At 32.2% G+C, this 12,994-nt stretch overlaps 1 protein-coding gene across 1 annotated transcript; it reads right to left on the bottom strand.

The window, feature by feature from the left end:
* Positions 1-7,028: 7,028 nt before the first annotated feature.
* On the bottom strand, positions 7,029-12,384 carry ATAB2 (RNA binding protein). The gene is made up of 5 exons (XM_020355277.3): positions 11,805-12,384; positions 11,101-11,170; positions 9,113-9,284; positions 8,679-8,819; positions 7,029-7,358 (listed from the first exon to the last, which is right to left on the bottom strand). The coding sequence occupies exons 1-5, from the start codon at positions 12,332-12,334 to the stop codon at positions 7,099-7,101; spliced, it is 1,173 nt and encodes a 390-aa protein (XP_020210866.1). The 5' UTR covers positions 12,335-12,384; the 3' UTR covers positions 7,029-7,098.
* Positions 12,385-12,994: the final 610 nt, after the last annotated feature.

Below are 12,994 nucleotides of genomic sequence, written 5' to 3'. Positions count from 1 at the left end.
ATACAAGTTTTAAATAATATAATATATAAGTATATATTATGTCAAAAAAAATTTATATGAACAAGGTATCAAATAATTTTGTATTAATAATTTTTTTTTATATATATATCACATATGTAAAATGAACTTTTAATTCAACGGTTGAATTGACTACATTCACTTTTTTACATAGAGTTATTGAAAGGTATAATAGTTGTAAAAGTTAAACCAGTGTTATTTTATCCCTTTCCATCGGCATAAATTTTGAAACTATTATACCTTTTAATAACTATGTATAAAAAGTGAATTTGGTCAATTCAATTGTTGAATTATAAATGTATATTGCCTTGAATGCATATGTAAAATTTTGTTAAAATTGAACAATAATAAGAAAGTAATCAAATTATTCATATTTTAGTATATTTTAAAAAATATATATTACGTTAACTTTTATTTATATGAATGAAATATCAAATAATTTTGGATTAATAAAAGTGTATATATATATGTGTGTGTGTGTGTATGTGTGTGATCTATGTAAAAGGAACTTTCAATTCAACAATTTGATCGACCAAATTCACTATTTATATAAAATTATTGAATGGTTGTAAAAGTTGCACGAATGTTATTTGATCCCTATCCATATATAAAAAAAATTACAAGGAGATAAATTTTTAATCTAAATGACCCAAAAATACAAAGTCAAAAATAAAGAAAAATATACAAAGAAGATATGGACTATAAAAGTAACATATAATTCAAGATGAGCTTAGACCTTTTATCTTCATCTCTAACTCATTCCTCTTGTGTCGTCTTTGTTGGGAAAACAATTCAAATTTTCAAATTCAAATTTCTGGGATATTATTTAGATTTTAAAAGATATTAATTCTTTTAGGATATTGTTTTGAATTAAAATATATTGTATTTATTTTAGAAATTTGTTTCCTCTTTTTAAGATTGTGATCTAAGGTCAATAAATAGAGACTCTTGAGATGAGAAAAATTACCCAACCTGTAGAGGGGGTCACGACCTTAAATGAGAGAGGAAGTCATATGAAGGAGGATTTCCAAGTTTCACTAGAAAACTTGTGAAAAAGGATTTTACAAGTCTCACCCGTAAAACTTGTGAGGAAGGGGTTTACAAGTTTTACTCATAAAACTTGTGAAGAAGGGATTTTCAAGTTTAACCCACAAAACTAAAAGGAAAAGTTTTCAGGATATATATATTTTGAGATAAATAATGAACATCCTTGTGAACGTAAGCATGAGGGGCTAAATCACTTTAAATAAATTTGTGTGATCTTTCTCTATTTTTTATGATATTATTTAAATATATTTTTCATTATTATTATTGTGCATAAAAGAAAAGAAGATTTTTTTGTTCCCATCATTAACATCGCTCTTGTGATAGGTTCTTTAGATGGTAATATTCTATCAATTCTACACAATGGATTAAAAAACCAATAAAAATATTGAAGTCTACTTTCTTTGTGGAAATGCAACTTCAAGTTAATGATCTTTTTGACAAAAGATTTCAATTAATATTGACTTTTTTTAAATCACAAGCTTCACTATAATTTATTTTACAACTAGCATATTTTCTTGCATTTTTTTATACACTTGTTGCTTTTCTTTTCTTTTGGAGCAAGATGTGACTTCACTTTTTTTTCTAGATCTAAATGTATGACACACTTTTCAAAGGAATAGAACTCAAAAATTGCACAAATTGACAAAAGAAGTAGATACTCAAAATTGAACTAATTTGATGAACTTTTTGATGTGACACTTATTTTTAATTTGTGCTTGTTTTTGGACCGAAAGAATTTCTCATATAATCAAGTTCAAATCAATAAGTTTATGCATAAAATCTTTTCATATAGTCTCACCAAATTCAAATTCAAATTGAGCCACAAAAATAATAGAAAAATAAGAAATAGTAAAAACTACTAAATAAGTGGAAGCCTAACTACTAAGGAAGATGTTAATGGTCTAATAACATGCAAGAACTCAAAAATTATTAATCAAAAAGCTCTTTAACACTCTTGGCCAACAAGCATAAGTTCATGCAAATTTAAGATCAAGCAAAATTAAAAGGTTACATTAAGAGTTTATTATCATGTAAGAACTATACACAACCTAAGATAACAAGATATGTGGATTCAAAACCAAAATCCACTCAAAATATTTTTTTAATTTTACATCAACATACTTTCACACACCAAATTAAATGAAAAAGCACAAGGAATGTGAATCCTAAAAGCATAACACAAGATATTGTTCATACAAGAGTAGATCTAAAATTGAACCATAGAAATTTCATGACAAACAAGTAGATCCAAGATTTATCATGGAAAGGCTAGATCAACTACTACAAGATCTATGGATTCAAAACCAAAATCCACTCAAAATATTTTTTTAATTTTACATCAACATACTTTCATACACCAAATTAAATGAAAAAGAACAAGGAATATGAATCCTAAAAGCATAACACAAGATATGGTTCATACAAGAGTAGATCTAAAATTGAACCATAGAAATTTCATGACAAACAAGTAGATCCAAGATTTATCATGGAAAGGCTAGATCAACTACTACAAAACTTATACAAGACATGTAAAGAATTAGATGAGGAAGAAGAAAATTAGACACTTAAACCTCCATAGATGAACCACGACTCTAGATACAAAAAATGATAGAGTCAACCTCTAGCAATGGTAGTTGTGATGTGAAACCCTGTATGATCAAAATTTCAATATCTCAAAACATGAATTCTTTGGACAATTTTTTTATAAGAAAATAAGGAAACTAAAAAGAAAAAATATGGATTGAGTTAAGAAATTGAAGAATAATGCCACAATCCCTAAAACTTGATAAGTTGAGGAAGATTCGCCACTTTGAATTAGGCAATTCAAGGATAAGAATCAAAAGTAGTTCCTAAGAACCTAGAGAGAGAAAATCCTCTCAATTGAAAAAATATCTAAATTCTAATTAATTCATTCTCTCCTGAAATCTTACAAAAGGTTCCTATTTATAAGCTTAGATGTGCAACAAGACATGAATTCACACTAAGACTCCACTTAGAAATAAACTCTCACTAACACTTAATTTTCACTAGAATTGACTCCCCATTATCCCTCTAATATCATTATGATTTAGGAAGTCTAAAAGCACTAAAAATTGACCTAAACAACATAAAAAGACATATGAATTATTTGAATAAAAAGAAATACAAAAATTACATTAATAATTAACAAAATGGGCTTAAGCAACTATTTAGCTTAAAAACTAATTAAACTTCAATCCATGAATGCTTCTTCTTGATCATGTGCATTTGAATTTGTCATGTTATCTTCAAATTGGGCTAAAGTCTTCGTCATTAGATGACATCTTCATAGGCCTTATCATGCAAATCAATCCATCTTCTTTATTTCTAAAATTCTTCCAAGTGTAGCTTTTGATTGATTCCATCAAGCCAAGCTGCCTAAATTGATTCTTACTTCCCTTAATCTTCATCCACGACTCCAAAACTTGAAAGAAAAATTCAAATGGAAGACAATGGAGGTTGAAAGGTGGCATCACTCTTCAAATGAAGAGATGAGCCAAGAAATGAGGTTCTTGCCATAAGGAAGAATTCCTTGATGAAAGAACTTAAGGAGTCACACTCATCTAGAAAGAACACATGACTTTTGAAGGAGAATCAAAATGATTTCACTATCATATATCCAAAAGTGGTGTGTACAATGAAAGAAGGTCCTATATATGTATAGACTAGCCTAGCTTATAGTTAGAAATGAACCAAGGTTTCTTAACTACACTAGGTTGGGGCACCAATTTGAAATTTGAATTCCAAACTTAGGTGTTCCATGTGCCAAGTAGGTGTCTTATGTGCCCCTATGTGATTAGATCTAAAAGAAACTATGAAAGCTTGTCTTGTGACAAGTGTGAAAGGTGTGACTAATGTGTAAAACATGTGACTAGATGAGTTTGTGTAGCCTATGGTAAGGTGTAACATACACCAAGTGGGTGTTATACTCTAGGAGTAGGCACCACTCACCATTAGTCCAACACAAGCCCATTTAGTATTTTTTACATATTAGTTGCTCCCCTAAAAATGCTAATTACACCCCCAAAGATAAAAATACAAGGAAATAAAATTCTAAACTACTTGACCCAAAATACAAGGTCAACAAAATAAGGAAATATTTACAAGAAAGATATAGGCTATACATCAAGTAACCTATAACTAAAAAAAAGCTTAGGCCCTCCACCTTCATTCCTAGCCCAATCTTCATGGATCCTCCTAGACATGACCCTTGTGATAGGTCCTTTGGAGGGAGTTATTCCATCACATCTAGTGAGGTGTGAATGGTGTGATGGGGGTGTAGTAGTAAGAAAAGGGGTGTAGAAGCAAACTTGTAAAAAGTGTGACTAGGTGTGAAATATGTGGCTAGGTGGGGTTGTGTAAAGCCAATGGAAGGGTGTAGAGAGTCTAAAGTGAACATCCCACTCAAAAAAAAATCTTTTCCTCCTTCTCTTAGCCCTAACCAAAAATGATGGAACAAGCTTCAAAGAGTGTTTGTCTTCTCTTCAAATATTTTTTCTCTCATAAGATCTTTCATCTTTAAGGAGCTAGGTTGAGGAAGAACACAAAAATGGAGGAGGAAAGGGATGTAATGATGTCACTTCTCAAGGAGTATATAAGTCTAAAATATGACTCACCACAAAGAAAGGTTCATTGATAAGAGTTGCATATGGTGTTGCACTCTTAGAGAAGAACTTAAAGACTCTTGAAATTTGAAAGAAAAACTCAATTCTCATTCTCATATACTCAAAAGTGACATATACCAAGTGGGACACACCTATATATAGGTTTAGTTAGCTTATGGTGCAAGTTTTTAAGTAAACTATGGTCAAGTAGACCACAATTTATTAACTTGTACTCAAGCTAACTAACCTTGGTTGTCCAAATTTGAATTTCAAATGTTTGAAATTCAAAAGTTGACATCCAATGATGAGACCTACACCAACCATTGTGAACTATACAAGTTGTATGGTGTGGAAGGTGTGATGGGGGATGTAGGAGTTAAAAACGGGTGTAAGAGTAAGAAAGGGAGTGTAGGAGCAAACATGTAGAAGGTGTGAATAGGTATGAAACATGTGACTAAGTGGGATTGCGTAAAGCCAAGAGGAGAGTATGGGGAGTCCAAAGTGGATGTCCCACTCAATGAAAAATGTTCTCCTCCCTCCCTTAGCCCAAACAAGCCCAATTTGTACGTTTTCCAATTACTAGTTGCAACCTCAAGAATACTTGGTACACCACTAAAATAAAATTACAAGAAAATCAATTCTTATTCTAATAGAGCAAAAAACAAGGTCAAAATAAAAGAAATATTTATAAGTAAGAAGAAATGAAGTATTATTAAAAACCTAAAGTTCAACATGAGCTTAGGTCTTTCTACTTTATGTCTAGTATAGTCCTTTTGGCTTTTTTTGGATTTGATTCCTAAGCATGATTGCATCAAGACGCTAAGACAATAACTCAAATCACATGTTAAGACAATATAGCACAATGTTTATGCATGATAGTTTATCAGATTGAACATATTGTTTGCCTCAAATGAATGGCTTAAAACAAATGTTTGATGTTTCTATCATCTAATTTCACTATATTCCTTAACAAATTGAAAGAATAAAAACATCTCTGATACTCACAACACAAAAAGGAAAGAGGTTTTACTTTTTTTCAAAGAAAGAACAAACAAATATCTTAAAGCACACAATATTAGCCAAAAGTTATTTTCTTCTGATAGATGCTAAAATTCATTTCCTTTTATACCTCAAAGGTGATAAGCAACATCCTTGATCAGATAATAAATAATTATTTGGTGAAACGCATTATATGTAAACATTATCTACACCACGAAATATCTTCGTACAAGGAAGTAACACAATGCAAGTTGACAAGTGCAAATCAAGGATTTACAATGATAATCTTCGAGACCTACCTATATAAAGAATCTTGAATTTTTCTAGAGAAGAAGAAAAAGTGAACGAGTTTATAGATTCTTTATAAATCATTATTTGCACATAAACATTTATACTGTCTTGTTTGTAAGATGAATTCTTTGTTAGTTTACTCAACTTAAACTTTGTGTTTTCGCTTAAAATTTGAAGAATCTTTGTTGTTCAAAAAATACTTTGGTAGTTTGTATGAAGAGGCCAAATAGGTTGAGCTAGAAGAGGCCACTGAAATAATACTTGTATCATTGTAAAGATAATTGAACTTGATTGAGTTGATAAAAAACTAGACATAACCTTGGTTGTTAAGACGAACCCGTATAAAAGTACTTTTTTTTTTACTTGTCTATACTTCTTTGGTCTTAATTATTTACTTTACTGCTTCACAAAAAGGTGTTGAGTGTTCTACAGACACTATTTAACTCCCTCTGGACAAACTGTCTAACCTTATTTCACACCACCAACATGAGTGAAATGGACCTTACTCCCAGTTTTGTGTGTCTCTTGTTTGGGCCAAATGCCATTGCAGATGAGGATCATTCATTGGTTGATACAGTGAAAAGGCCTAGACTTTTTATTCTACAATTGGGGTGTCGTCCTTTGATGGGATTATGACAAGAGGGTTCAACTTTTTAGTTTCATTCATTTTATGCTTAAAGGATTTTCAATTGTTTAGTCTCTATAACTTTGTATGACCTCTTGAAGTGCCAAGACATATTTTATTTGTTTGAGGTTTTTAGTTATGAACTATAGTTATTTTATTTTAATGATGGACCTAGTTTAATTGTTGTATTCGACTAATTTTAAAATGTGCATTCTCTACCTTAAGAAAATAAATAATTTATTTTGCTGTTTTATTTAAATTAAATTATAAAAACTCTTTTATAAATTATAATAATTATCGAGAGGTATTTATATCAAATCATTTAAAGGAATGTTAGAATCTGGTAAAAGGCTGACAATGGTATCGCTGCAAAAGATGAGTTGGTCCCTATGGGTAGACTATGATTTTGTGGTGAAAGAAAAACATAGGAATCTAATATATTCTATTATAATATATTTATTCAGTGAAGTTCAACCATAATAATCATTTGTACGATCATACAGGTGGAAATGGCAAGTCTAGTAAAAGAAAGAAGCCAACACAATCTTCAGAATCCAAGTCTGGTTGGACTGCAAGGAAATGCAAACCTCCACTATCTTTCTTAGCTGCTTCCCAAGCTTCAGCTTCACTAGTTGTCTCAGGAGTTTTCTTATAGGTGGAGAATATATACCGAGTTGAAATTCCAACAGAAAGAATCAGGCGAGCACGAGCTGCGTCTGCTTCCACAGCACAAACCTCCAATCCATTTATCAAAGCTGTGGCAACAACAAATGGTGAGAGTTTTCAGAATTTAGAAAACAAGTTTATAGGATAAAAGATATTAACGATTAAACAAGGCATGCTAGTGATGATATGGCAAGGCACATAAATTATGCAAAATATTTTCAGAATCAAGATAGCCAAAAATTTTCCAATAGTAGTAAAGAAACCAGGCATTTTGGTCTCAAAATTACTCGGTGAAATATGTAGGGATTCTGCTATCTATTAGTATTTAAGAATATCCACATAGTAGAAGTTAACAGCCAACATCCATACTCCATTAAGATCAAATGCTAATTTTACTCCTTGGGAAACATTTGACCTAACGATTATCTTGGCTTTTCTTCTCCTTAAAAAGAGAAGTTGGGTCAAATATAATTCTAGGAAAGCTCTTAAGAATAGAAGTAATTTTTTTCTAATGAACAAAAACCCAAAAAACATCTATAGAAACTAATTAGAGGAGCTTTTCAATTTAAGGATAGACGAGCAGAAAAGTTATGCCAAACACTATCTTAGCCTTTGTCCACAAAGTTTTTACCGAAGACCCCAATCTAGCTCTTTTGTCAATAGTTTATGAAGTTTTGCAGAAATTCAGTAAGCTGATTGACCAAATTATGCGCTGAACTCTAGTTACTGTATATATGAGGGCCATACTTTTGCTTAGCTAATTGTTCAATTAATATTTGTAAACCTGGATATATTCCAGTGCGTTAAAAGTGAATGGTAACATCATCAGTATTTGCTGTTCTGTGTTGCATACTGTTTGATTTCATGTGTCAAGACAGTATTTAATTATTCAAAAACCTTCTTGTATGACTTTAACATGGCCCTATCTATGCATCGTTATATACAAAATTTTAGATTATGTTTAAATAAACTTCTCCACAAACACTTATAAAAGAAGAAAATAAAAAGAAAAACAATCAAATTTCTTCCATATGTTAAAATCAATTTATAAATTAGCTTTTGGAGAAGACAGATGAGAGGGTTTCTGTAAAAGAAGTGCATGAGTTGATTTTTAACATATGAGGGAAGCTTAATTCATTTTACCTTATTATTTTCTTCTCCTAAAAGTGCTTTTAGAAAAGTTTATCCAAACAAAATCTTAATGCTGTTTTGCAACATATATCAGCAGCATACCAAATTGCTTGATTTGAGATCTGACATATTACCACTTACCTCTTTAAATAATTGATTTCATGCATACAAATCATTTTAAAGCAAGGCAGTTCTTAATAAAACATAGGAAGAGTCTGTTGTTAGGGACACAAAATGATATATATAAGAAGAAAATAAGAAAATGTGCAGTTCTGTACCTGCCAATGCTGTGGCATTAGAAGCTGCAACAGCCAGTCCTGGGATCAATGTCTTGTCATCAACTTCAAGACCCAATAAATCAAGATCTAGCCCAGAACCACAAACTCCTTTCTCAAAGGATGACACCTCCTCTCGAACAGCTTTAAAATAGGTTATTCAAAGTTAGAGAGCTATATCCTTTGAGAATAAGTTAAAAATTAAACATACATGTTAATCATTTTGTACTAAAAATCAAAAAGGAATGAGACCATTATAACCCATGTAATGTTGTTAGTACCTAAAATTTAAAATAGAAAAAACAAAGAAAGAACATTGATGAGTACAATGAAAATCATATTCTTGAGACCTTGAGTATCAGAAGAGAAAGAAAGAGAGGGCTATCATTTGTCAAGCAATTGAGAAACAAATTGCATGAAAGCTTCTGCCTCTATACCTGAGTAAGGTAATTGGACAAATGCCCATCTTTCCCCATAAAGAATGTCTGGAAGTTCTGTAGGAAAAGGATTATCTAGTGCCAAAAGAGGCTTGGATCCTTCTTGATATCCAGGATGCCTCTTATACACGGTCTCATAGCGCTCCTCTAGCCATAGAATTATTGACACGCACTGAAAATGATCAAATGAACCATATAAAATATATGCTGGGAACCTCTGACAAGAATATTTGAACTTGGTAAATCATTACAAATATATGATGCTAAATATACCATCAAATTTCTATTTCCTCGTTTTATGCAGGTACTACATATACCATCCAGATCCAAGGGATGCCATTAATATGGGAAAAGTCGCATACAGACCATGCTGGGCAATTTAGAACCATTTAAATGAATTATCAAAAACCAAACGAGAGTGAGAAGAAAATAAAAAGCATCATGAAACATTTTAGAGACACTGAAATGGGGATCCTTGTGTGAGCAGTTCTAGCAAGAGTAACCTCATGAATGGACAATCTCCAGCATTTCAAAAGATTCTTAAGTCTCAATCTTTCAGTCTTGTGCAACAACACTCTTGAACATATAAAAGTGGCTGCATAATCCATATTACATCATTGTTAAATTGGAATTTCCTAAATCTCTCAGGTCTTTATGAACTCCATGCACTAAACAAAAAATGACCTGTGTGCAGTTCAGTATAATACAATAACTAGAATTTTAATCTATATTGGTATGCTTTGCAATCATTTAAATGAAATGTTATATATGTATGTTTGTATATATATATATATATATATATATATATATATATATATATATATATATATATATATATATATATATATATATATATATGTTGTGAAAAACTTCACATGTTACATGAATCCAAAAGTAAAATTACTGTTTTCAACAAAATGGTGTAAATGTCGATCTTCTTTGTTCCCATTATGTTTGTTTCTATCCCATGATCAACAAAAACATACACCACTATTTAATATGGAATAGAAACAAGGGGAAAGAAACCAAGTTTTTACTTTTTACATGCTCTAACTTATGTTTGGATTGAAGGAAATGAATTGAATGATACGAGGTTAGTTTGTTTGGTTTTATTTAAAATGGGATGGAAATCATGGAATAAAATATAATCCAACGAGATGCATTACATTCTATCCGATACCTTTCTAACTCTAAGCTCTCCTTTTCTTCCCCTCCAATTTGAGATACAAGATGAAATGAAACCCTTTTCTCTCTCTCTCTCTCTCTCCTCAAAATTCCACCGTTAATTATGTAAACAATAAAATGATAACTTTGTTCCACTCCATTCCATTCGACTCACCATTAGATTTCCAACCAAAGCAAACAGTAACAACTACTTCCTCCTCCTCACTTTCATAAGTTTATTAGAGAACATAGACACTTTCCATGACATGAAACCTATTACCAGCACCTTCACCTAACAGACAAGTTAAGGCCATCATATTATAAGACCATGGAAAATAAGGTCTCATTCACATTCAGTCATTCAACACATCAAACCGACTTCAAATTCTAAGCAATAAAATATTCACAGCCCCAGTAAAAGTTGAATTTGAAATCATACAAACCACTTTGGTTTGTATGATCAGATGCCACCACATTTCTTGTCTATAGTCCCAACCAATTTTCATATGACATCCAGTCAAAATTTTCAATTTATAAGAAGGAAAAAACTAATAAAGCTGGCTGGGTGTCACATTAAGATTAGCCGGGACCATAGATGCATGGTGCCGTGTCGCAGATCATAAACTAATGAAGAATGTTAGTGACACTCTGGAACACTCACTATATTATCTACTAAAATTTATTGGAAACTTTTAATAAATTTGATTTAGTGATAGGACTCACTTACATTTGTGATTTTCAACCGGCAATAAAAAAAGTATTAGAAAAAAAGTATCAAATAGAGTGTCGATAACATTTATCTACAGTAATTTCTCCATACATACCCGTTTACTAGGAATAGGCCTTATGCGAAGCTCGTTACAAGCATTTGTAATAATTGTCTGCATCTGCGACCTACAAAGCAACAAAACACTTAACCAACATATTTCATATTGCAATGATTTTCAGAAACTCCAAATTTTTAAACACCTCATCAACACCTTTAATTTCTATCGATCTCTCTTCCTATCACATTAAATAACCTATTATACCTATATATTTTTTGTTCTAAGCATCGGATAATGTTGGGGTGTCAAAATGAAGGTCTCGAATTCAAGTCTTATAAATGAAAAAAGAAAATGCCCAGAAAAAGAAACCCCACTAAAATTGGTCAACTAGATTTTCTGACGAAGATTAATCATCACATAAACTGATAAATACTTGGGTTTATTTTAATTTATAAAAGCTCTATCATATAATTTCTCCAAAAAATTATAAATAAACTTATACATGGTTTTAAGTTATGAAAAACTTATTTCACTTTTTTTAATAGTTTTTTCTGTCAGAAGTGTTTATAGAGAAATTTATCCAAACAGATACTCCGTACCAATGACACAGGGTGTGTTTGGATATCTATTTCAAAGCAATACATAAAATCCAAAAGCAACAAGTTGTTATTACTTTAAAATAAAAGTGGGTAGAGTTGAACTAAACATTTTATCCAAACACAGACATACAAGACAAGACAGGACTGAGAGTGTGGCATTACCTAAAGAAGCGAATGTTTCTGGGCAACGGGACAGCCAACTGGTCACTAACAGCAACAATAGCGTCCTTGAGCGTAACGCTGTTAATGACATTGTTGGGAAAGTACTTGGTGTACTGCAACGACAGCGTTTTGTCGCACACAAGCAGCTCCCAAACCTTCTTCCCTCTGGCGTCGAGAATGGGCCTCGAGCAGAAGTCCAGTTCCCACTCCGTAATGCTCTCAGGGTCCGTTTCCGGGTCAACGTAGCTCACTTCCGCACTTGGGTCCTCTTCCTCTGTTTCTTCCACAGCCGCTTCGCGTGATCGTGATGCCTCTTTCTGGGTGCTCTCCGAAACGGAACGGGCTCCGAAGTGGAGCGGTTTGGAGCGGTTGGGGACTGCCATGGGCTTCGGCGGAGAAGGGAATTTGGAATCTCTGAAGATTGAGGTTCTTATTCTTGCGGGGTTGAAGCTCAGAGTGGCCATGGCTGTGGTGTGAGTGTGTGTGAGTGATGATCGTGTTTGCAGAGAGGTAGTTATTCTCTGCCACATGTTTCGGTTGAGGTAACGATCATGTTATCTGAATTGTCTGTTATTATTCCATTGGGCCTTTTCCAAATGGGTCCTTCTTTTTTAACTTGTGTTCAGCCTGCACACAAGTTTTTGTTACGAGGGTAAGAATGTATATGTTTTTGTCTTTGTCCAATAAAGAATATATATGTTTATGAGTAAAGTAGTCATGTATTATTATAATTAGGCTAAAACCCTATTTTGGTCCCTTATAATCTTTTTTTGTTTCAATTTAGTTCTTCATTAATTTTTGGTCTCAAATTGGTCCCAAATTAATTAATTGGTTTCAATTTAGTCCCAAATTAATTAATTAGTTTCAATGTGGGACTTCCGTCCAAATTATTTAAACGGAGTTAACTTTTGGCCATGTATACGTGGCATCCACGTAGATGAGAATTTTTTTTTTAATACACCTGGACCTGGAACGGCCCGTTCTGAAACCGGAACGAGCCGTTCTGGTTGCAAAATTAAAACACCACTAGTGAAGCAGAACGGGCCGTTCTGAAATCAGAACGGGTCGTTCTGCTTCCAGAACTGTGAATAAAATATTCTTTACTTAATTGTGTTTTTGATATTATAATTATGCAATTTTGATCTCTAAGGTTTTAATTGAGTAATTTCAGTCCTTAAAAGATTATAATT

The sequence above is a fragment of the Cajanus cajan genome, chromosome 10, assembly GCF_000230855.2.
Source record: "Cajanus cajan strain Asha chromosome 10, NIPB_CcT2T_4, whole genome shotgun sequence".
Lineage (NCBI taxonomy): Eukaryota > Viridiplantae > Streptophyta > Magnoliopsida > Fabales > Fabaceae > Cajanus > Cajanus cajan.
Note: the sequence above shows the minus strand (reverse complement) of the source record. Positions and strands in the feature narration are given on the sequence as shown.

Excerpts from the sequence above, each read along its gene's own strand:
- ATAB2 (XM_020355277.3), bottom strand. The coding sequence starts at position 12,334 with ATGTGGCAGAGAATAACTACCTCTCTGCAAACACGATCATCACTCACA. Across the intron at positions 11,171-11,804 it reads AGAAACATTCGCTTCTTTAG|GTCGCAGATGCAGACAATTA; the intron begins GTAATGCCACAC and ends GTTGCTTTGTAG. Across the intron at positions 9,285-11,100 it reads GGCCTATTCCTAGTAAACGG|TGCGTGTCAATAATTCTATG; the intron begins GTATGTATGGAG and ends GATCATTTTCAG.